Below are 26,704 nucleotides of genomic sequence, written 5' to 3'. Positions count from 1 at the left end.
CAGCAGCGCGCGTCAGGCAGTAGATAAGGACAATTGAAAATTCATGGAATCTGAAACGTGCTAGGCTATTTCTACGGTCTACATAACTATTGAGCTATTGGAACTAAACAAAACAGGGGCCTTATTCGACAAGCGACGTTTGACGTATCGTGTTGAACTTCCGTTGAATCTGAACAATCGTGTGTCAAAATTTGACATTAGCAATCCACAATTAGGTGACAACCAGACCAAACCATTATAAACCTTAAAGTAGTAATAAAACAAAGTTGATATTTGTTGAATTATTGGTTGTACCAAATGATATTATCCGCATGTTCATCACATGTGATTCATTCAACTGTTGAATAGAAGTGGACGCGAAATCTGACAGTTGTACCTGTCGAATAGGGGCCCAGGACTCCTGACTTTGTATGCGAGATATGCAGGACATCTAGGTTTTTAATTAAAACGCGTTTTCCCGGGTTAAAACTACGAGGGCTGCTACTTATGTATCCGGAAACACAAAAAGTAACAAATATCTATAGATATAAATGGTTTTATTGCCTTTGTATTTGTCCACCAAGATGAATGATGCACTATTGCATAAATGTTGAAACGACTTCATAGCACTTTTTCCATTCTGATCTTGATGACAAGACGTGCATTTTGTACGCAAGAACGGCTCTTTCGCGAGTTTTTCTTTTTTTTTTTAAACCAAATGTTCATGTAATATCTTACAAATGCTCGTCATACTATTGCCATGAGATGCCTCTATCTTGCGATATATACTATGACCATCTTGCATTATGAGTTCGTTCACTCATCTATATTTTGTGGGATAACAGCCGCTTTTGAGCGTTTTTTTTTTATTCGTACTACTTACTGTAAATACCGTAATATACTACGACCACAATTTATTCACTAAAACATTGACCTTCGATGGAACTTACTCCCCAAAAGTCGAAAAAAGTCGATCCATGCACTATTTTTGAGTTTATCCACTCCGAACATCGTAAGAAAAACATCTGCACGAAAAGTAAATCCGTTGAAGATAAAACAAAAAATTTAAAAAAATAATGTTACAATGTAAAACCAATTGATAGACATGTGAAACAAACTGTATTTTGCTTCCAAAGAGTTCCATTTTTATATGTTATATATATATTTTTTTAATATAGTTCCAGTAAGTGGCCCATTCCGGATACATAAGTAGCAGCCCTCGTATTGTACCTATTCCGTAAAACTTCGTACGACCACTTCTTTAAAACTATCCTGGAGGGGCGGATAGGACGCAAGCGGGGTAGAGGAAAACCCAGACGCAGCTTTTTACCAAGTGATAGAAAAAAAGTACGGGTCGTGTCGTATCAAAAAGTCAAAGAGCTGGCGCAAGATAGGGAATGCTGGAAGATACTTCACCGACAAGAGAATAACTCTAAAGTTAATAATGATGACGAAAACCTCGTTGATAACTAGTTTTGACCGGAATTTTCCAGTCAAAACCAGTTTTTTTTGAGCTTGCTGTGGGACTAGGTCGATTTGTGTAAAACTGTCCTATTGACTCATTATTATTATTTCCAGATATTTCCAGTGCGTGTCGTATGGCTCGCTGCCGACGGAGTCGCACGTGTTCGGCTACTTCTTGCTGAACATGCTGCTGATGTACCTGCTGCCCCTCGTGTCCACGCTCTACTGCTCGCTGGCCGCGCTGCTCGAGATCATACGTCGAGCCAACACCAGTAATGGTGAGCTAAATGAACTGAACATGCTACTGATGTATTTCGAAGCAGTTATATTTATATGACACCGTAAGATTGGGAACCCGTCAAAGTTGTGTAGACCGCGCTCGGTCTACCGGGTAGACTCTACCCTCATTCGTGCGCGTCGGTGAAAATAACTAGCGTTTTTATTTAGTTTTAGCCTAATATTTTCGAGTAAAATAGACAATTTCTTTAAGGCCCAAAGCGAATTATTTCCACTAATTTATAAGAATACCAAATACTGTTTTCTGTATACATTTAAAATTAAAAACTATTAATTTGACTTGACCGTTATTCGAAGCTTATTTAATTGAGATAGGCAGCACGTTTCCCGCCGGGTATTGCTATCTCTTTCTATACCCCTTCCATGTTTCTCCCTCCACCTGGCAGTGGGGATGACATTGGTTCATTCCCAGATTTTAATTTGTTCTTCATTGGCGTCTAGTTTCCCGCCGCGGTTGGTCGCGCTCTCAAAAATATTATCCAGAACAAAGGATTGGAATTTATTTCGTAGTCTGGATATCAAGCGCGACGGTTAAGTCCACTAAGTTGTCATTATTACGGTATAGTATCTACTAATACCGAATTACATTTATTGTGTGCAACAATACACGTAAGTTCTAAACATTTTGAGATCAATTAATGCAAATTATATCCATTTTGAATTGGATAGTTACTTGGAATACCTTTTATGTATTCTACCCTCCAGTGATATAAGTAATAACTGTAAAGAATTAAATACTGGATCTTTAATTATTTGCCGTGAAAAATGTACCTACCCTCCATTTTATAATAAAATTCTTAAACGGTTTTACCGTTCGATCTTTGTTTATTGAATAGCATTTTAATACGGTTATTTTATTTAGAGTCATGGACGATACTAAGGGAGAGTGTAGCAAAGCCGGTTCTCAGGCAAAACCTACACGAAATCGTGACCGGTCGTCCAGTTCCAGTTCATCGAGTAGTAGCAGTTCTACTAGCTCCTGCAAGTCAGGCCCGAGGCGAAGACGGCACCGCAAGTCAAAGAAGAGGGGGGGCACAAAAAAGGAGCTACTTAAATTGACAAAACTCGTTAACAGCTTGCAGGCACAAATAGCAAGATCAAACGAATGTGTTCGTCCATACGATAATATTTCAGATATTTCAGATTGCAGTCGAGATCTTTATGTGGAAAATGAACCAGACCAGGCACCGCCTGTGCCCGTGGAACCAGAGCCGTTTGCTTTTGGACTCGGTACCAAATTAAAAGAACCGGCTATGCCAGGCACGTCAGAAGGTGAGTTAAAGCTATTGTGTGATATACAACGGTTGAATCATAACGAATGGTTTAATTTACGCTATGCAGAGATCCAAAAAGTGTATAATCACACGCCAGGCTATACTGACTTAGAAACTAACGACGAGGTTAGAGAGTATGATCAGAATCCTCACTTAGTGCAGGCAGATAGGGCTTTCGGTGCATTAACCTACTGTATGCTAAAACAGCAGGAGGCTTTACACGCAGCCGTGCAGGATGTGCTGACTTGGGCCCAGGCGAGCACGGAAATTGTACACGAGGCTCTTCGTGAAAAACTTAACAGTGTTTTTCTCAGTGGTGATTACTACAAGGTTTCTGAAGATTTTTTACAGGTTATATGTGGCCACAGAGCGGAAGTGATTCAAATGCGACGTAACGGAATCACAAAAAATGTCAAAGATAAGTTGGTTAAATCCGCTTTACGTAAGATTCCTCCATCAGGAACGTCACTGTTTAACGCTGAGGCATTTACGGCTGCAATCGAAAAATATGGCGGTGTACGAAAATGTTTCTGGCCATTACCTAAGACTCCTGCTTCGCAAGCAGGCCCTTCAAAGATGACAAGCGCGCCCTCGCAGGGTGCAGCGCCGCCAGCGCCTCGTAAAGTACTCTCGCAGGGTACTCGCTATAATCAGGCACATGCTGCTGGTAATAACTACGAGAATTATGGCTATTCTGATAATAATATTCCACCATCGCGGGGTGGCTACCATCATCCGTACCCTTCGCAAGGGTATCAAAATACATACAATCCTGCTCGCTCTAATACAAGGCCAATTCCTGGGTCCTCCTTTCGAGACCGTCAGCCAAGGGACTATCAGCAAAGAGGTCGAGGAGGACGTAAGCGCCCTCATTCCCCCGCGGGGCAGAGACAGAACAAGCGAAGGAGATATTGACTCGATACAGTTCAGGGCCGGCCGTTTAGCAAATTATTACAACATGTGGAGAGGAATGAATGCTCCAGACTTCTTGTTGCGGATAATAAAAGGGTATCGCATACCGTTCATACAAAAACCGCCTCTCCTTTATCCGAGTCTTCATCAGAGCAACTACGAGTGCCCACACTCGACCGAAATGACAGCTGTTATCAATCAAATGAAGACTCAAGGTATACTGGAAGTGGCAGAGCCCTCAGCCAGTTTTCTTTCCACAATTTTTCTCGTACCAAAGAGCGACGGCACTGCTCGTCCTATTTTCAACCTAAAGGCCCTGAACAGATTTGTATTGACAGAACGCTTCAGTTTATTAAACGTTCATCGCATACCGGACTTTCTTCAACCAAGAGATTGGTTGTGCAAAATAGACCTGTCGCAGGCTTATTTTCATCTACCAGTTGCCCAAGCGCACAGAAGATTCTTGCGTCTTATCTACAGGCAAGAATTACTAGAAATGACCTGTTTGCCATTTGGTTTAAGCACAGCGCCCAAGGTTTTTGCGTCAATCACCAACTGGATTGCACAAACGCTGAGAAAGGAGGATATACGAGTAGTTGTATACCTCGACGACTTCCTGATTGCCCACCAGGTCAAAGAGACTCTTGTCAACCACGTAAACATAGCCCTAACAAGACTAGAATCACTGGGATGGATAGTCAACTACGAGAAATCAGTCCTGAAACCTCAGAGAGGTCTGGTGTATTTGGGCGTTTATTGGGACCCGTGGTCCAATCAGAAGTATCTGCCGAAAGACAAAGTACCCAAGTTAATCTCGCAGATACGTCAAATGTTAAACACCAACAAGACAAACCGGAAGGAGTTGGAGAAATTGGTGGGACTCCTAAACTTTGCGAGTTTCGTGGTTCACTTGGGAAGGCTAAACTATCGAGCCTTATTAAATCTCCTAAATCGGATACCAGAAGTTTCGAAAAGGATATATGCGATACCTCAAAATGCGAGGGACGATCTAGTATGGTGGATGAACAATTGTCTTTGCGCGTCTCCAATTCATGTACCACCTGCGTCTCATTTTCTGACAACCGACGCATCAGATCTTGCGTGGGGAGCGCAACTAGATTATCAGTCTCTCTGGGGTCTCTGGACGAGTGCGGAAAAAGAGTTGCACTGCAATCAAAAGGAGATGCTTGCCATTCTAAACGTTTTGGAAGATCGTTGTCAGTTCCTGTCTCACTCGACGGTCCTAGTTCAGAGCGACAACAAGACTGTTATAGCTTACCTCCGCAATCAGGGAGGAACAAGGTCAACACCTCTCTTACAGCTAACGTACGGAGTCTTCCAATTGCTGGAGCAGTATCAGATCCAACTAAGCCTGTTTTACTTACCGGGGAGGTACAACAGTCACGCGGATCATCTATCGAGATTGCGTGCACCTCCGGAATGGCATCTTCTTCCAGAATGCACGGAGCGAGTATTTTCCAAGTGGGGAGTACCAGTAATAGATCTGTTTGCTTCGGCGAGAGCTCATGTCGTAATCAACTATGTATCGATAGACCAAAACGATCACGAAGCCCTGTTTCACGACGCCTTTTCAAGGGTTTGGAATTTCGAACTGGCATGGATTTTTCCACCCCCGTACTTGATACCGAAGGTGCTGGCTCACCTAAACCAAGCTTCAGGAACATTTCTGATGATAGTTCCTCGATGGCACCGTGTTTTCTGGCGTGCGGATCTCAAGGCTCGTGCCATAGCCGCACCCTTTACTCTACGTCACCTAGACAAGGTTTTACTGGACGTGACCACAAATCTTCCGCCCTCGAATGTTCACGAGATGACGCTAGAAGTCTGGAAGTGTGGGGGTGGTCGGAAAGTCTAACGGGCTGGAATTCTGAACAAATTTCCCTTCTTCAATCCTCTTGGCGTGCCTCTACACGCAAGACGTATAATACAGCCTGGAAGAAGTGGGTAGTTTGGTCGACGCAGCATAAAGTAAATACTACACAACCTTCGGGTGCAGATGTTGCCAAATACTTAACTGACCTTTATTTGATTGACAAATTATCTTACAAGACAATTCTTTTATACAAATCTGTAGTATCGACTCTTTGTAATGCGGAGTCTGCGGAAAGATTAAGTACTCATGTCCTTGTTAAGCATGTGTTAAAATCCATAGCATTAAGAAATCCAATAGATAAAAAAACCTCCGATTTGGAATGTGGAAGTCCTGATTGATTATCTTAGAAAATCTAAAATTAACCATGACAATATTTTTGAGGTTTGCAGAAGAACTGCATTGCTCCTCCTTCTCTGCTCGGGCAGAAGAATACACGATCTTACGTTGCTAAATATTGATTGTAATCACTGCGTATTCTCGGATGGTTCAATAATTTTTTGGCCTATGTTCGGGTCTAAAACTGATTGCGCGGATTACAGACAATCAGGGTGGAGATTACTTGCTAATAAGTCGTGTCAAAATCTTGACCCTGTTTTTTGGATTAAACAAACAGTCTCGCTATTAAAAGGTAGAAGAGAATCGGCGAATTGTAATAGCCTCTTTATTTCTTTGAGAGGTGATGTTAAAGTTGCATCGCGTGCTCTGATTGCAGGTTGGATTAAATCCGTGTTTAGGGAGGCAGGCATAACGGCAACACCTGGAAGCATTCGTGCTGCTGTAGCCTCTAAGAATTGGGTGGATAATTGTTCTGTAGAAGATATTCTGTCACGAGGTAATTGGCGCTCTGAAAACACGTTTAAAAATTATTACAGACGTGAGGTTATGCCTGCGCCCTCCTTGAATAAACCAATGAATATATCAAATTTGTTTGCAGCAGTTGATTAGATCTAATTAAAAAATAACTAATAAATATTAGTTAGTCCTAAAGATATTCTGATCGTTATACATATTTAGGACTACTTGGTGTTAACAAAAACTTTGATTGAGAAATTTGGTGTCAACTATTGTTGATTACTCTAATAACCCTTACGGTTTTAAAATTGTAATAATCTTACTTTGATTACGAAGTACTAATCCATTGAAGTTCAGGTAGCAATACTTGCTAGTCGTGTTCAAGAGATCTTAATTGCCATTGCTTTATGTTTGTATTACAATATCTCTGATGATTTTTAAAAATCCATTTATTGAAACTATACCATGTATCATCGTATGAACCCTTCATTAAAAATTGAAGTTTGATAATTCTCTTGTTTATTTTCAAACAATCTAGCAAAAATGATTTCATGCCACAAGTGGTATACATTTTATAGAACCCTTGTCACATTGGCATCTTAATTCCTCCACCAGGCGATAACAAACATGTCTCAATTAAATAAGCTTCGAATAACGGTCAAGTCAAATTAATAGACGCGTTTTACCTACCATTAAAACGCATATTAATTTACTTACCTTATTCGAAGCTTATGAGTAAACTCTGCCTGGTTTAATTTCGATCCAATGAAGAACAAATTAAAATCTGGGAATGAACCAATGTCATCCCCACTGCCAGGTGGAGGGAGAAACATGGAAGGGGTATAGAAAGAGATAGCAATACCCGGCGGGAAACGTGCTGCCTATCTCAATTAAATAAGCTTCGAATAAGGTAAGTAAATTAATATGCGTTTTAATGGTAGGTAAAACGCGTCTATTAATATCTGTTATTACTAGAGATGCCACGAATATTCGGCAACTATTCGGTATTCGGCCACTTTGCCGAATATTCGGTATTCGGCCGAATGTTGCCTACTATTCGGCCGAATACCGAATATCTGTTGGACCTACTAAAAAGAAAAATTACACAGTAAAAATAACCAAAAACTAGGTAAGTACATTAATATTTAAAATGTATTCTTGGAAAGTAGTTAAATACGAAGACCCTTTTGCGAGCATTTGTTGATTACAAAATATTTAAATTTTATCATGGGTCTGATTTGATTAACTCTAACTATACTTATTCATTAATTCTGTTCAACAAAAAATATATCTTAGCAAACGTTGTGCTTAATTGGCGAACAGTTTTCATAATAATTGTGACTCAAAATGTTCGCAATGTGATGCCGAATATTCGGTATTCGGTATTCGGCCAAAACCACTATTCGGGGCATCAAATACAAATACAAATACAAATACAAAATACAAATATTTTATTAATAACAAAAGGTTACAAGTCATCGGGATAGTGGGTACATTCTGTACATTATGTTTTGTAAATTACTATTATAAAATTACAAATTGTATAGGTAATTATTGATTTTAAATATTAATTCATTACAAGAATTCAAATTATAAAACTAACATTAACAATAATATTATTTATGTCATTATAGGTAGGTTAAAGTATTCTCCATAATCATAGAACACTTCGCTCATGAGCCACGTTTTTAATCTATACTTAAAGCCCGCGGTGGTAGCTGCGTTTCTGATACTTTCGGGTACGCGATTATAAACAGACGGTCCCGCGCAGTATACGGATCGCTGGGACTTAGCGAGTCTGTGCGGTTCGGCGATCAGTCTGTTTTTATGCTCATTGCTACGGAGGTGGTAGTTATCATTTGTTCCCTTGAGTTTGAACTTATTTAAATTTTCGTGTGTAAACGACGCTACTTGGTATAGGTAAAGGCAGGGCAGGGGCAATATGTTGAGCTCCCGGAAAAGGTCTCGTGCTGGCGCATCTGCTGGTTTACCGGCCATAATGCGGACGGCACGCTTCTGCACAACAAACACGCGATTCCAGTCCGATGCGCGGGCCCATAACTCCACGCCATAGGTGAGGAGTGAGTGCATAGTCGCGTAATAGCACTCGCGCACCGCGCACGTGCCGGCGGTTCTCGCTAAGCGCCCCAACGCATAGCATGCCCGTCCCAACCTGCCACACAGCTCATCGATATGGGACTCCCACGTTAAGGCGCTGTCGAGCTGAAAGCCCAGAAGGCGTGCGCAGGAAACTTGCTGTATAGGGGCACCGCCCGCACACACCTTCAGGGTCGGGCTCGGGTGACCATTTAACTTGAACGTCATGAAGCATGTTTTTTCTTTGTTCATGGCCAGGCCGTTGGATTGAAACCATTTGTGTAGTTGTTCCATGATGTCGTTGATCGCTCCCTCCAACTCGCGTTCGGCGGGTGTGGTCACGACTGCCGTGACGTCGTCGGCGTACATATATATCTCCGCGCCTTTTATCGCCTTTGGCAAGTCGTTTAAAAGGACGCTAAACAAGGTATTGGAAAGGCACGAGCCCTGGGGAACGCCCATGAGGTTTCGTAGTTCCGCGGACACAACACTACCTCCCGCGCCAACGACGACCTGTGCCCTGTCTGTCATAAATGATAATATTAGCTTATTTGCCGGGCCCCGGATGCCGTAGTGCGCAAGTTTGTCGGCGACGAGTGCGTGGTCTGCCGTGTCAAAGGCGCGCGATAGGTCGCAGCAAATGACGGCTACATGGCGCTCTGCCTCGCGGGCGCTCAACACACCACGCACCACCTCGCGCACCAGGTCTGTGGTAGACCGGCCTTGGCGATAGGCGTATTGGCACTCGGACAGTGCGTTCCGCGGTGCCCAGAAACTAAGTAGTCGTTTATTTAAACCCGCCTCAAAACATTTGCTCGGGCCTGGAATCAATGATATGGGGCGATAGGATTTAATAATAGATTTTTTGCCTTTACCTTTATAAAGCGGGCATATTTTAACTTTTTTTAAGGGTTCCGGATACACACCTGATCGCATACAGTTGTTGAATAAGTGGGATAACACGTAGCTAATTGTAGGGCTGGATTGCTTTAGCAAGTTAGTAGATAAGCCGTAAGCGTCAGTGCTGTTTTTAGCTGCAACAGAATATTTAAATAAATTGACGACTTCATCCGGTGTGAAAGCCTTCAGCCTCAGTGAGCAATCGGCGGCAGTGTACCCATCTGACAGGGTGGAAATGCATCGGCCTCGGTCGGCAGCGGGCGCTCCGCACGCAGTGGCCGCCGTCACGAACTCGTGGTTGAGGGCGTCTACCGCGAGTTGTTTGGTTGCGTACGGGCGGCCGGCGCTGTCGACGAGCAGTTCGGTGTAGTCGACACGCTCACGGGGGGTCCGAGCTAGCTCGATGTTGATGGCCTTCCACATCGCCCTGCTTTTATTGGGGTTATTATTAATAATTGAATTGAAATAGTCACTGCGTTTAGTTTTTAATTTATATTGGTAGCATTTTTGTAACTTACTTAAGGAGTCGTGTAGGGGGATATTATCCGGGTATTTTATTGATAGGCTAGTAAACTCGAAGGTCAGTGCTTTTAAATCTTGAATTTCGGTATCTATCCAGGGGTTATGTTTAGGACGTATTATTAAGGGTTTTAGTGGGAGGTGGATATTTAGTAAGTTAGTGAGGATATTAATAACTGTGACTGCAAAATGTTTGCATTCGCCACTGTGTTTAGCCACGACTGCTTGCCAATCTATAGACTCGAGTGCTAGGGCGAAAGACGTTCTGTTTTTGTGGCTAAAAACCCGTTTTGTTATCACTTGAGGCGGTGGGTGGCGCGGGGGGCACGGCGCGATCACTCGCTGCGCTGCGTGGTCGCTCAGATGAGTGTCCACGCAGGCGGCGGTAACTCGATCGTCGCGGATGTTTGTGTACACATGGTCTAATAGAGTTGCACTGGGGCCATCCCGTCTCGTTGCGTCTTCGATATATTGCCGAAACCCGTGCGTCGTTAATATATCCACCAATTGCCTCTTTGACGGAGTATTCAGAAGAAGGTCGATGTTAATATCTCCCATTATTATAGCTAGAAGTTCGTCATTGTTAATTTTAGTTAGTAACTCCTCGAATAGTTTTAAGTACTCGGTATGGCTGGTGAGATTCGAATGGTAGATTCCTATTATTAAGATATTTTCGTCTACAAGGTATATAGCACATACATCGAATATCTGCTCGCGGGATAAATCGCGATAATCGGGTTTGTTTACAGCTCTTTTATCAGACTTAACGTATATGCAGCTACCACCGCGTTCAATATTCGGTCTACAGTAATAGGATATAAGGTCGAAATTTGTTAAGGTAACAGATTGGATTTCGTAGTCGCGTAAAAAGTGCTCTGTAATCACTAACACATCGCATGACAGCTCGTCGCTTAGAAGCGCTTCTAATTGTGTGGTTTTACCACTCAGGCCCCTAATGTTTTGGTGACACACTGATAAGGTAAGGGGATGACTTTCTTGCGCTGGGGGCGGCGGTGGCGCGGCCGGGGGAGCGGCGCGGGGGGGGAGCGCGCCTCGCGCGCTCGGTGCTGCCGCGAAACCACTCGCTGACTTGTGTACCTGATGGCCAGATTTCGGCGGACATGAGGCTGTTGAAGATGCTTTGCGGGACAGTAATTGCAAATGAAGCGTAGTACACATGTTTGAGCTGTAACTTCTCAACAGTACAGTCTACATTACCGGTTTTCTTATTAATATAAGATTTGATCGCTTCTGGGCTAGTGTTCACGTCGAAAAAACAAGCATGCAATTTTCTTGTGCGCTCAGTCGTTTTAAGGTCGGTATCAGTAGGTCCGGTGCCGGTAACTGCGACGCGCGTTGGTTTCTGTCGTATACGACCCTTGTAGTACGATGCGGTTTTCCATGAGCTATTCTGGGTACACTGAGACAGTTGAGTCATTTCGCAACTGTTGTCATGATTGTTGTCATTGTTTTTGTTTAACCTATGGTTTAACTGTTCGATATGTGGTGATGGTGCTATATCTGCGAGGTCAGAGGTCACGTCAGCTGCTGTACGTGGAGGGGTCAATTTATCTTTGTCCATATTGGCAGGTAGCGAGCAGCGGCGATCGTCGTTCAGAGCTGATCTCGCGGGTAGGGTTCGAGTGCCGATTGCGGCCGCTTTGCTCTGGCGCTCGTTCGCTGCCACGGGATTATCTGCACGCGACTTGGGCGCTGTCGATCCGTTCGGTTTAAAATCGCTTGGGGATTGCGGATGACACTTATTGCACTGTTTCTGCGCACTTTCAATTTTGATAATTTTCTGTTCTAGCTTTTTAAGCTCCGTTAAAACACATCCGATTTTATTTTCTATCGGTAGTAAAAACTTCTTGATCACTTTTTCTAAAGCGTCGACCGTGGACTTTGCCATAATTCAATTTTTATTTAATTTTAACCACGCGAGCACTTGCAAGTGATGCTTGCCGGACAACCGCGCGCGCACGCATCCAGCGACAAGTCACATCTCTAGTTATTACTGTCAATTTTTTTAGGGCCTTAGTACCTACCCTGCTAGTGTTCAAAAACGCCCAAAACAGTACTTTTATAAAACTAGTATTTTTCAAGAGTGCCGTAATATTTCTATAGGTACGAGTAACTATTTTGGTATATGAATAAAACCTAAACAAATGAGAAACCTGTATTGAGTGAGTTTTACGCAATATCCTGATTTGTTTAAAAAATATTTCAATTTAAATTAAGGTGGTGTATATGCCTCGCCTAGCTTAGTTTATTATGCGGTTAATTGTTTGAATTAACTACATGTCTTGCGACTTTTACTTGTTTGTTAAGTAATAAAGTACTTTTTAAGTATAACTTTTCCAATTAACTAATTATTTCTTGATTCTGCGTTCGTTTTTCAAGTCACGTCTAACCTCGAACGAATTTCAAAGGCGTTCACAATTAACATTTACCCAACTACAATGTAAGCTTCGCTTTCTGCTCATATTTTGTTGTTCCGAGAATAAAGGAAATGTAGGTCATACTCTAAGCTTATTGTCGTCAGGGGGCCTAGCCAAGATCCCCCGACAATCGTACATCGACGAACCCAAAACGAAAATAAAAAATGTATCGAGATGACAGATGCTACGAATAGTCACGTGACTATTTCCATTAAGTTCAAATTATCGTTATTGGCTATGCGTCGCCAATATGCCAATCGTGTACACTCCGTAACGAATGAAACATACCTAACGTCACTGTCGCACTAATAAGGATGAGTGATAGAGAGACACAAAGCGTTTCGTTATCGTAGCGCATGCGATGGTCACATTAGCTAGGGACTAGGCACGGCACTCAGGGTCAGAAAAAATAAATAAATCTATCTGTCTTTTTTGCCTGTCTGTTATCTCTTCACGCTTGAACCGCTGAACCGATTTAGATGAAATTTCGTATGGAAATATTTTGAGTAAAATACATACTTACTAAATTTAATTAAAACCAAAATCTGCATATAAACTCAGCGTTATATGAGCGTGAGTTATATTTTACTGAATGCCCTCAAGGAAAAAATAAAGTTATAAGTATCAACTGTCTTCTTTATTGGTGATAAAAACCTGAACTTTAACTTTCGGGACGACTTTGCTCCGAGCTCCGATCCGGAGATGTGACAAGTATCCCTTTTTAAAAAGTTTTGCGGATAAGTTTGACTTAGAATACTTAGATACGCTTTTGGAATTATTAGAGTTTTATTATACTTTTTAGCTTACTTTGATAAAATATATCTAGTAGTTTATTCAGGTAATACAAATAAAATATACTTAAGTAGAAACAAGTTCATCCATAGTTCGTGATCAGCATTGCAGGTTTCGTCAAGTGGACGCAAAAGCAAAGCAGCTACAGGCTTCGTCACCTACTAACAAACATTGTCAGTCTTAACCACTAAATTAAACTAGGTTAAGGTGCCACCCTGGCTGGACCCCGGACCGTAGCCGGCCCAAAAGTCCCCATGACGCTGGAAGTGTTGCCCCGTTCAATTGCCAAGAAGATCTGTTGGACCTGGTACCAGGCGTGGCTCACTCCGCGATTTTATCGCGTCGCTACAAGTACCTACAATTACATGCGGCCCACACCAATTTTGGTGTCTATAGCCATAGCAGTTGTCGCGCTCCGCTACGGAACGGACGCCTGCTCGCTCTTGCGCCACCTAGCGGTCATATCTGTCGTAATAGACGGATGTATAGGACGGACCTATTAGTAGGTACTATTATTTATTATGTGCTGGCACGATCCGGAGAGAGGATTACAACCCCTATTTCTTACAGGCCCGGATTTAGAGAACTAGGGCACTTAGTACCTATGGCATTTAGAATATAATGTATAGGACCCCCTTCCGTCTCAAAACCATTGCTAGGTTGCCTGGGCCCCTAGGCCCGGCCCTTGTGATGCTACCAGCTTTAATTCAAAAGGTTATATGTAAGTACTTTTATTTATATTTAAAGCTGAAGTATAATCGAATAATGATGTATTTTCTAAAAACGTTTTGAACTTAAAGTCGTTCAATGAGAATATCGTGAGATTCGTGAGAGATGAATTAAAGGATTATGCATGTCTATTGTCTAGATAGGTGCCCCTAATCTAATGTAATTTAATATAATGTTTTACATATGTATATAATACAATCGTTATTATGATATATACGAGATATAGCCCATAAAAGTAGCTACCTACATATGTAAATGTAAATCAAAATTAATTTCGTTATTTGCAAATCATTTCATCTCTAAATCTTACTTATTGATTAAATATTACGTTGCGCCGAATATAATAACCTAGTTTCGCAATGAACGCCTTTGGTCCTTATAATTAATAATGTTCAATACCACCGCCTCATGTCGTTTATTTTGATATTAAAGACGTTGTTAATTATTTTGTAATTAATTGTGCTGGTACAGTCAGGATCAATAGTAGAGGATAAAACAACGCGCCAAAATCTCAAATCTATACCGTTCATGTCTCAGTGTCACTAGATGACTCGAAATTACTCAAAGAAATCATTCAATTTCGATCATGAAGTTTTTTTTCTATTGAGATCTAGAAATTACTGATACTACCTTAGGAATAAATCTACAACACAGGCAATATCAAACACGAGTATTAATTACGAGCAGGTTTGAGTAAAAAACATTACAATTCTTGGATATCTAGGTACCTTTAGTTTATACCGAAATTGCGAATTAAATCCCATAAACCTTCGACAATGTCGGTCGATTGATATTTTTTCGGCTGATCGAGTTTTACTTAAGGATTTACATTAGGTACTTACATTGCATTTTTAAAAGGCAATTACATATGTGACGTTATCTATGAAAAGGAACCTTATTGTCGATGGCGCTTACGCCATTATTAACGATGCTCCGATATAAATACGCGACGCTGTAAGCGCCATCGACAATAAGGTCCCTTTTTATAGATAATGCCCAATATTTGCGGCACTTGCAATCGAAACCTTTGGGCCATGGTCATCAGACACCAAACAAGTTGTGAAAGAAATTTCTCATAAACTTGTCTAGGTGTCTGGCGACCTTCGAGCGGGTGAATATTTCGCTCAGCGGCTAAGTCTGGCAATCCAGCGGGGAAACGCAGCAAGCGTCCTGGGGACGATGGCCCGGGCATCTTTAGGTTTAATAAACGAAAACCGTTAATAATTATATACTAGATATGTTAATAAGTTGATGAAATATACGTAGAATACATTTGTTTATTTACACTTTGACTTGTTCGCAGATAATATGCGCCGCAGCGGCGTGGGCATACTCGGGCGAGCGCGGGCGCGGACGCTCAAGATGACGGTCACCATCGTCATAGTGTTCTTCACCTGCTGGTCGCCATATTACTGCTATTGTCTGTGGTAAGAGTTTATCTGTATTTAATTATATTAACGGGTCTACCTACCAAAAAGCCGTATGGCTTTTCAGCATCTAGGAAGGAATAGTGCCAAGATATTCATTTGATGTCAAAGTGTACGTATACGAATTGGCGTCCAGTTGTAATTACTATACCTATCAATGGTTTATTAATCTCCGATCTCGTAATATTCGGATCAAGTATTTTTATTACACTAATTTTATTTTGGAGGGCAGGATATGAGAATATTCTACTTCCCTTGGTAAATGCTCACTTTCTGTAAAATAAAAACATACCATTTAAGTATATCTGAAAAAAAAAGGGTACAAGTCTCACGCAGCTTAGGTGTAAAATGGCATTAGTGTTACGTGGAACTTACACCCTTTTACAACTGCGCTGCCCGAGACTTGTAGCCTTTTTCACTAGGGCCACAGATATTAATTCTTGTAATGTTTATATTTGTAAGGCTTTTGTTTTTTATAGTCCTAAACACAAACGGTATACAACTTTATTAATCTGAAGAACTTTAACACTGATTTAAACTTTCACGATTTTTACACATTATTAAATTGTACAACGGGACTTAATCTCGAAACGTCGGAGGTAAATCTTAAAACTTAGATACGCGATTAAGTCCCGTTGTACAATTTAATAATCTGAAGAACTTTGACAAATAGTACCTACTGATCCGATGTTCTTTGTCTATGGATGTTTATTCACTCTCTCTCAAAACACCAGTGTTTTTAGGGTTCCATACCTCAAAAGGAAAAATATATCTCCGAAACTACTGGGTCTAAAATTTTGAAAAGAAATACACAAAATAGATATTTCTTCACCTCACCAAATACCACCAAGGGGAGGGAGGGGGTCAAAAGTAGGCAAAATATGATCACATTAATTTCTGAACAAGCCCTAAGGCGTAGTTACCGACTCAGATCTTGAGATCTCATTACATTGGCTCGCTCTAGATATAAGATAGTCTAGATACAATCGTGCCAAAATGGAAATCCTGTGCGGCTTCTAGGGTTGCCAGATGGTCGGGATTTGGCGGGATTCTCCCGATTTTTAGCACGTGTTCCCGATTCCCGACAAAGTGAAAGTTGCCCCGAAAAACAGCTGCTCGTTATAAAACAATAACAATTTCAAGTTTCGAACTGGCGTCGAGCGAGCCAGCGACCCGCGTCGAGCGCGTCAGCCCGCGCGCGAGGCGCGCGTGGTTAGATTGGGCAGGCAGAGCAGCTGAAGATGTAAAATATCGTTGTTTTTAATACAATTACTTTAATTTGAATGTTTTATTTTCCGACTTAAGTCCCAAAATCCAAAAAAAATGATATTTTTTCCTGATAATAGCGCCTTTCGATCTGGCATCAACCCTAGCGGCTTCGTAGTAACGTGTTTACTACGCTTCAGTTATTATTATATAGTTAACACTAATTTATATTAATATAATGCTGTTTCTGCGTGATTGTGATTTTAACGTTACGTTTGTGCCTCGGGCTTTTACCTTCTGTTACATGAATATTCAGAGATTGTTCAACCATTAGCATTGTTGTGAATATTTCATATTTCATTTATTGCATAGTCATGAACATAAATTACATAATAAGATGTTACAGTTAAGTTGGTCAATTCATGACACCCTGTTAGGGCACACAATATTTAGTTTACTATCTCATATCAAACCACATATCTCATATTATTAATGTTTAGCTACCTATTAAAACATTTCATCATAAATATTTACTACATCACAGTGTTGGGCGTAATTAATTACTTTGTGTAATTTAATTACTAATTAAATTGCATGTAATCAAATTATTTGTAATCCGATTACATGGAAATTTGATTACATGTAATTCAATTTGCTGTGTAATCTGCAATTGCGATTACATTAATTCGTAATTGAATTATTCAATTATTTTTCGTTAACCTTTTTATTCATTTGCCAAGATGAACAAATTTACTTGGAGTAAGTAATTATTATTATTTTTTTTTAATTCCATTATACTGTGCATAACATTATAACATATTTTTTATCCCGGGAATCATCCCTTTAGACTCTTTAGAGTGTAAAATGTGACAAACCACGTCGAAAGATACCTTAAGACGGTCGGCGCTTACGTCGCGTAGCACTGCATTAGTATTGGGGCGCCGCTAATAAGGGCGTAAGCGCCGACCACCTTACGGTGCCTTTCGACGTGAACTGTTACAAATTGTGGGCAAATACTTAAAAATAGGCAGGGGGGTGAACAATAATCAACTCATGTGTATCAATAAAATGTTTTATTGCTCAAATCAGTTTCATAAAAAATGCACTTTTGTTTGACATCGTTATTTTAAATTAGACTTTAACACTACCCTCATCTCAAACATTTCATCGGATAATCTGTGCGATTTTGGTAGGTTGATCATAGTCGCGTAAGAAAAGAGTCTTTCAACTGGTCCTGATGATGGCATTGGTGTATTAAATTTTTTGAAAATATTCATAACTTGAGGGTGTCGGTGTAACATAGAAATGTTTTTGTCTTCATCTCTGAGATAGTTTGTAAGCAAAATATCTGGTCGTGTATAATGAATGGAAGACCCCGCTCCCTCGCCTTCGAGTCTGTTTCAAAGTCGAAGAATGTGTCTTCATTTGTTTTTGTTCTCGTACTTCCTTCTAGGGTATCATCCTGATCGTGTAATTCATTTGTAGTTCATATGTAGTTCAGTATTATCTCATGTGTCTTATAGCATAGCATAAAATAATAATTTTAAGTGTATTACATATTTCATTGTTGTCAAAAGACTAATGACAACAGGCGAAATAATATTTGAATAGTGATTATTAGATTCACTCTTTCTGTTAATTTTTTTCATACATTAACTAAACATCATGATTATCATGAAATAAAAATCTAAAATATTAATGTTTGGTTTTCCATTACATTATATTATTTTCCATTGTACAAAATCTTGCAACAAAAGGTACTGATTTGCATTTTTTTTAATACAAAATTTCAAATATTTACAATGTTGCTTAGTCAAATTTAAAGCTCATTCAAAATTTTGATCTGATTTTGATGATCGAAAACTTGCGTTCAATAAAAGTAATTGTAATTGAGTAAAGTAATTCATTTAAAAATGAAATTTAAAATTTAATTAACGATTACATTTTGCAATTGTAATCGTTAATCGAATGCGCAATTACTTTCTACATGTAATTGAAATTATTTATTACAATTACATTTTGTAATCGCAATTGTTAATTTGTAATTCGATTACTTTTTGCCCAACACTGCTACATCAGCCCAACGGATTAGTCTAGGGCTTCTCAAACTATAGTACATACTTATTTTTTAAACTCGATGGGTATGCTGACAGATGTCATATCAATACAATTTAGCGATATTTGGCGTTTTTAGGTTATAAATTATAATATGTGACGTTATCTATGAAAAGGGACCTTATTGTCGATGGCGCTTACGCCATTATTAACGATGCTCCGATATAAATACTATGCCGCGCGACGCTGTGCGGCGTAAGCGCCATCGACAATAAGGTCCCTTTTTATAGATAATGTCCCATATCGTCGGGGATAGTGCAATACCGCGTAACTAACTAAGTTGAAAGAGTTCGAAATTCAAACACCGTACAAGGAAGTTGGACCTTACTGCAACTAACAGTTACGCGGTATTGCACTATCCCTGACGATTAGGGCGGGTCATTTTTACTTTTTTTTAATTTATTAGGGGGCACAGTTAAAAAAAGGTGCCATTTGGTAATTAATTATTGCACGTATTTTTATTTTATTTTTAGCTTTAATTTTACTGCCTCCGGATTTTAGTTAAAATTTTTGTTAAATGTATGGACATTGTAAAAAAAAAATGTTTCTTTTTGAGTACTTTTTTATTTATTTATGGCTCTGAACCTTTACCATGCTATTTCGAGCTAATAATGGTATAACTTTTTAGCTAAAGTTTGAATAAAGAGACGATACATAAATATACTCCGCTGACCATATAACAATATTTATATGAAAACTTTGAAATGGATCCGGAGGCAGAAAATGAATTTCGATTACAGAATAATTTGAAACACTGTTTATTTACGCAACTTTTTGTAACTATGCCCGAAGGATAACTAATACTTTTTTTTTCTCCATACACAAGTGACCCACCCTACTGACGATATGGCGATGATAACTGTCACCCTACCCATCGAGTTTGAAATATACTATAAGGGCCACTCCACACTAGCGTCTCCCGAGCATCGGTGTCTAGTCAACTCTTTGGCTGCTGCTCGACGCAACAATGGCGCAACTGCGCAGCAACGTCTTTTTCCATAGCGCTGACTAGGCGCCGACTCTCAAAAGACGCTCTAGTGTGGGATGGCACTAAGGGACATAAATCGTCAGGGGATCGCCAGTGATTATAAAGTGTTTTTTTGAGTTGTTTCCTAAAACCCGTAGGTACCATGAGTCACTGACAGTGTCAAAACATCTCGTTCGCACTAATATGCGAGTACAAGCGAGATGTATAGAAAGTAAATTACGTTCTCGATAGCGTTTATGTCAGTGCCAAACTGATGGTAGCCCTACTTATGTTGGCTCGTAGAATTGACTTTTAAATAATGATTTTGAATGATAAATATTTGATAAATTTGGATTTGATGTGGTTTGATTTTGTTTGATGTTTTCCTGTTGATAACTATTTTCCTGGCGTTAGCGTGGTGAAAAAAATTGTATTTCACTCGGTGGCAAAATTTGTTTAACCCCGTGCCTTGAATTGAAACCCTCGCAACGCTCAAGATTCCACATTTTTTTCATACCTATATTTAATATCATAGTTTCTGGTCACTTTTCAACCCAAAATTTAACTTTTCCAGGTTTCTTTCCAGGTATTGGGTGGACAAGGAGTTCGTGAAGGGTTTGGACCCGGCGTTCCAGAAAGCCATGTGGCTGTTCTCGTGCACCAACTCGTGCGCTAACCCCATCGTGTACGGCATCTTCAACCGCAACCGGTGGTCGTGGCGGACTGGGCCGGTAACAAACTTTCTTATTATTTTTTTGATTTGTGTTGTTATTAAGCAGTTACACTACTATGGTTGAACATTTTTTCGCTAGCCATACTCTGCGTAGTGAATTTATAGTAGGTCTGAACAATTTTTATTATAAGACCAACCAATGCCGAAATCGCGAAAAAAAATTCGGCTGTCCCATCGAAATCATCTGCATCACATCAGCCAGAATGAATGAAACAGCAAAATATAAACCTCCTTCTCTTTCTTCCACCGGTAAACAAACAGCATCAGCTTGAAAACCGTCAAATTAGTGTTTTCGTGGTCTGCCATGACGTCGGAACTCCCTAATATCTACTATAACTTGATGATATCTAAAATCTAACTACAATTTCTGTAACTTGATATAGGGATGATAACACATGTTGAATTTTATAACAAAATCTAGTAAAATAGATAGCAAACGAGCAATAACGTGGATTACTAATGTGATGTGGATTAATAATTTATTTTAATATCCACAATAATGTGGATATTAAAATAAAATATTGAAAATATTACAGAAATACAGGACCTGAAAGTTTCAAAATTTAAGTGTTTTTTTAACTTCCAAAAACTATAAAAGTAAGGGTACCATTCGATTCCTTACATTTCATCCAAAAAAATATTGTATAGCAACTATATACATAAACGCAATATTTCACCGACAAAAACGCAATTTTCTTGTTTTGTCCATACTACAAGATGGGCTCCCAGAGACCTTGACGTCACGGCCTCTGGCCGTTTTGTATAGTGCGTTTCGCGAGTGAAGTGCGACTGTCGGCCTTTGACTACAATTTCTGACTTTTGTGTTACTTGAATGCAATGGGTCCCATATAGACATTTGATCCTAAAAACAAACCCGATCGATTGATACCATAAATGAAAATTAGTCATGTAGCCTATTGTCTGTTTTCAGCACACGCGGTGTCGCGGCAGCAGCGCGCGGCGCGGCTCGCGGCTCCCCTTCGGGGACTCCATGGAAATATCCGCGTCGACGCTCGCGCGCGCGCGGCACTCCCTGCACGGCCGCCGCGACTCCTACGTCACGCACAACGGGCACAAACACCACAACAACAACAACAAATACGTCGACAATGGCATCGTTTAGATCATGTATGCTCTGTCTGTGTGTGCTTAAGCCGGAAAACTCACAGCGGTACGCCTCCTCCTTAAGGCTACGCTTGTGATGGCTCCTCTACACGATGGGCCAGCGCCGGCCACTCCAAGGGACGCAGCCATGCGGTAAAATGAGATAGCAATATCACTTGCTCCCTCTAACGCATAAATGCGTCCCTTGGAGTGGCCGGCGCTGGCCCATCGTGTAGAGGAGCCATGAGATGTTTCGACTTGTATCTTGATAGAACGGCGCACTAGGATACCTCACGAAAGAAATCGATTTAATTATGTTGGTTATTTTCATGACGTCCGTCCCAGTAGGCTTCGGTCTTTAAGGGCGTCCGCTAACGAAAAATTGTATGAGCGACGGTAACTGACGCTGCGGATGCGTTCGTAACTTGGTTTTGATCGAAGCTTTTTTTTTACTTATCCCTAACTGGCTTCGGTCAAGCACTTTGTTTCACTCCTACAATTGCGCGTAGCTCCGGTTCGTGCACCCGCACCATCTAGCGGACGCCCTAAGAAGTTTAGCAGTGGACATGATCATTGGACATAATGCCACTCTATCTTTGGATGTGGGTTGTGATGATGCTGGAGGAGAGGATGAACCTACGGAGGTTGTATCGTCATGTATGTATTTTGGCCTATATCACTTTAAGTTACCAGAACATGTATGAAAAATAATCTGCTGAATACTGTCTTAGTTTTGCTTTATACATCTATTTAAATTGGAACATTCCAGCTTATGTGATCGCATTTCAGAGTTACGGTACGATCTCCATACACGAAATGAGGAAAATTGTCCTTTAAGGTACTACGTTGGACCATTACTCTGTTTTTGCCTTTTAGTCCAGTAATGCATTCCAATATAAGTACCTAAATTATACTTACAGTCTGTACAGATACTCTCTTCTGAAGTATTTTTTAACTAATTGCTTATTAGGTATTCTATATTATGTTCAGTGGTTCACCAACTCAAAGAATACAGTGTGAATTATATATACTGAAGGTGAAAAGCGATTGTCGAGCATTCTACCTTGAACCTATTTATATATGTATATATACATGTATATGGTGATAGCTTGCTTATATGTCCCTCAGGAAAAAGTAATGAGAGACTTATAAAATCTATTGAGACCTGTCAATAATATACAAATAAAAGAGGTACAAATTTGTAAAAGTTTCTCACAATAAGGTAGATGTCGGAGTGTTAGTCACTGTCCCAGTACATGCCATCTTAACTTAAGATTGACAATAGAGGTGACAGTAGGGTGACTAGGGTGTCACCTATTGGGCATTAGCATGTCGAGGACTAGAACGTTTACCTTACTAGGAATTAACTAAGAGAGAAGAGTTTTTGCGTGACCTGAGGAAAATAAAACAAAAGTTTCACTAACTTCATAACTTTCAGTTGGTTGATTCAGTAAGAATCATTTGTTTCCAATCTGTTAAGAATAATCATACTTCTTTTTCTGCGAACGGAAATGATTAGTGTTGTGAATAACGCTCATTTCGAGGCCTAAAGACTCTAACTTTTAAGACTCTCGAGGCTTAACGCCTCAAAGGCGGCAAAGACGATTTCTTACATCTGTAGCGAACCTTTTTCGGTTGGCTTACCTCCGCCTGCGAAAGCAGGCCGCTAAGTCAATGATATGCCTAGGTGTCAATTTAATTGTCTAATATAAGATATTCTTGTTATGTCAGAATAAATATTAATACGTTTTAGCTATATGAGATTAATTATTTATTTAATCCTAAATAGGAGTCCCACAACTGGTGACCCCGTTATAAATTTATCGAATATTGTGTGCTATATATAAAATATTGCTAGCAAATTATACAGAATGCCAGATGTAGGAAGTAACTGCGAGTCGGCGGTGTGTCGCGTTAGCGTGAAAATTCCACCGTTTTGGCCAGACAACGCGACGTTATGGTTTTCACAAATAGAAGGCCAATTTGAGGTTGCAGGAATCACTGCAGATTCCACCAAGTATTACCATGTCATATCAGTTTTGGAGGCCAAATATGCCACCGAAGTCCAAGACATAATCGTAAGTCCGCCGACCGACAACAAGTATGCAACTTTGAAGCGAGAGCTTATTGCCCGTACATCGGCATCGCGTAGTGAAAAAATCAAACAGATTATGACTGCGGAGGAACTCGGGGACAGAAAGCCGAGCCAGTTTCTGCGCCACCTGCGTAACCTCGCCGGCTCCGGGTATCCAGACGAATTTTTACGCACAGTATGGTCAAACCGACTACCTTCTTTGTTGCAAAGCCTGATTGCCATGCAAGATAATGTGTCTTTAGATAAATTAGCTCAAATGGCAGATAAGGCTTACGAAACTAACAAATTGACGCCTCAAGCGTCAGTCGCGTCAACATCTTCTGTTCCGCCTTCGGCTGTAGACGAGTTAAGCCAGAAAATTGAAGCCTTGACTACGAGAATCGAGGCGATGTCAACATCTACGCGACGCCGCGACTCTAGACCGAGAACATGGTCCCGTCCCCGTCCTACTCAACGCAACCAGTCTAGAAATCGATTCCGTGCAGACAACGACAGGCAGTATTGCTGGTATCACTTCACCTTCGGTAACAGAGCAGATAAGTGCATCCCACCATGTAGTTATCCAAAAAACTAAATGACCAGTCGCTCCATGCGACTGGTAAACTTTGTGACGAAAACGGTGAGTGTCATTCAATGTCTATCCGTTTGTTTGTCACAGATGCTACAACTAAACTTAAATTTTTGATCGACACTGGTTCAGATTTGTGTGTTTTTCCAGTGAGTTTTTTGCGTGGACAAAAACGTTGTCGAACGAACTACGAACTTTTTGCCGCGAATAATACAGTTATCGCAACTTATGGTTATTTGAGTTTGTCACTTGATTTTGGTTTACGACGTATATATGTTTGGCGTTTCGTGGTTGCGGACGTAAGCAAACCAATTATAGGAGTTGATTTTTTATCGTTTTACGATTTGTTGGTAGACATACGAAACTCGCGCTTAATAGACAATACAACTTCGCTTGCATCAGCCGGGGTTGCTGCTCCTGTTTCTTGTCCGGAAATTAAAGTAATCTCGGGTAAATCTGCCTATCATAAACTGTTGGCGGAGTACCCTGATATATTGCGGCCCATTGGTAGCCCTCAAGAACGTATTTGTAAACATAACACGCAGCATTATATCAGGACAACTCCCGGCCCTCCGGTATTTGCGCGACCTAGACGACTAGCACCGGACCGTTTAAAAATTGCGCGGCAGGAATTTGAAGATATGGAGCGTACGGGTATCGCGCGGCGGTCTGAGAGCGCGTGGTCATCGCCTCTCCACTTGGTACCTAAGAAAGACAAAGGTTGGCGTCCTTGTGGTGACTACCGCGCACTCAACGCGCGTACGATACCAGATCGATACCCGGTACGTAACATTGCAGACTTTTCGCATAATCTTTACAATTGTAAAGTGTTTAGTAAGTTGGACTTAGTAAAAGCCTATAATCAAATTCCCGTCGCGCCAGAAGACATTCCTAAGACAGCAATAACAACACCTTTCGGGCTTTTCGAATTCCCGTTCATGAGTTTTGGCTTACGGAATGCAGCGCAAACTTTTCAGCGCTTCATGGACGAGGTTTTGCGAGGGCTCGACTGTTGTTTTTCGTACATTGACGATGTCTTAGTGGCTTCCACAAACGAAGCGGAGCATGAGGAACACTTACGTTTAATCTTCAAACGCTTTAGTGAACACGGTATTCTGCTAAACCCTAACAAATGTTTGTTCGCTGTACCCGAAATAGAGTTTCTAGGCTACCTGGTCTCTTCTGAAGGTTCAAAGCCTATTGGCGACAGAGTTAGGGCAATTCAAGATTTTTCAAAGCCAAAAACATTTAGAGATCTAAGGCGTTTCCTTGGCGCTATTAATTTCTATAGACGTTTTATGCCTAACGCCGCAAAAATGCAAGCTCCCCTACATGCGTTGCTTAGTGGGACGTCTGTCAAAAGCAACAACACTATAATTTGGACTACTGAGTTGGAAAAAGCTTTCAACGCATGTAAACAGAGTATTGCTAGTGCGGCTCTGTTAGCCCATCCAGACCCCCGGGCTCCGTTAGCCATTGTTAGTGACGCATCCGATTTTGCTATTGGGTCGGTCCTACAGCAAAAAGTGCAAGGGCACTGGCAACCGCTAGGTTTCTTTTCTAGAAAATTAAGCGTAGCGCAAACTAAATATAGTGCTTACGACCGGGAATTACTGTCGATTTATGAATCAGTGAAGTATTTCCGTCACATGATTGAATTGAAACCATTCTTTATCATGACAGACCATAAACCTATAATATCAGCTTTTAAAAAATCCTATGACTCATGTTCGCCTCGCCAGTTTAGGTACCTAGATTTCATTTCACAATTTACTACTGACATTAGGTACATCGCTGGCGAAGATAATGTTGTGGCCGATGCACTCTCGAGGACCGACGCCATAACGAATGGTCTAGACTTAGATATTTTAGCCGCATCTCAAATCGCGGATACAGAACTGCAAAATTTAATCAAAACCGGTTCATCTCTTAAACTTAAACAAGTAACTATTGGTAAAATTAAACTGTTTTGCGACGTATCTGGGAATGTAAAACGGCCTTATATAACGCCAGAGCTTAGAAAAACAGTTTTTGACTCTCTTCATCAGCTCAGTCATCCTAGTGCAAGAGCTACAATTAAATTGGTGACTGAACGTTATGTCTGGCCGGGGGTCAGAAAAGACTGTCGCACTTGGGCGCGAACTTGTATCGCTTGTCAAAAATCAAAAATTTCTAGACACGTTCATGCACCAGTTCACGAATTTAAGACACCTTCAGCCCGGTTTTCGCATGTGCATTTGGATTTAATAGGTCCGATGCCAAGTTCAGACGGATACAGGTACTGTTTTACCGCAGTTGATAGATTTACTCGCTGGCCAGAGGCGGTACCGATAATAGACATCACTGCGGAAAGCGTGGCTAAAGCATTTATCACCACATGGATAGCACGATTCGGTTGCCCA

At 40.8% G+C, this 26,704-nt stretch overlaps 1 protein-coding gene across 2 annotated transcripts in view; it reads left to right on the top strand.

The window, feature by feature from the left end:
• Positions 1-21,700, top strand: part of LOC134655083 (adipokinetic hormone/corazonin-related peptide receptor variant I) — a 186,064-nt gene extending 164,364 nt beyond the window's left edge. Inside the window, exons 6-9 of one of the 2 annotated variants that reach the window (XM_063510546.1) lie at positions 1,558-1,721; positions 15,391-15,514; positions 20,389-20,533; positions 21,467-21,700. In XM_063510546.1, the coding sequence (XP_063366616.1) occupies positions 1,558-1,721; positions 15,391-15,514; positions 20,389-20,533; positions 21,467-21,658 (625 nt within the window). In that variant the 3' untranslated portion in view covers positions 21,659-21,700. Of the gene's footprint in view, positions 1-1,557; positions 1,722-15,390; positions 15,515-20,376; positions 20,534-21,466 lie in introns of both variants that reach the window. The other variant, XM_063510545.1, reaches the window with a different exon arrangement.
• The last annotated feature ends 5,004 nt before the right edge of the window (positions 21,701-26,704 follow it).

Source organism: Cydia amplana, chromosome 16, assembly GCF_948474715.1.
Source record: "Cydia amplana chromosome 16, ilCydAmpl1.1, whole genome shotgun sequence".
Taxonomy (NCBI): Eukaryota; Metazoa; Arthropoda; class Insecta; order Lepidoptera; family Tortricidae; genus Cydia; species Cydia amplana.
The sequence above is the reverse complement of the archived record's forward strand: the minus strand, read 5'-3'. Positions and strand labels throughout refer to the sequence as shown.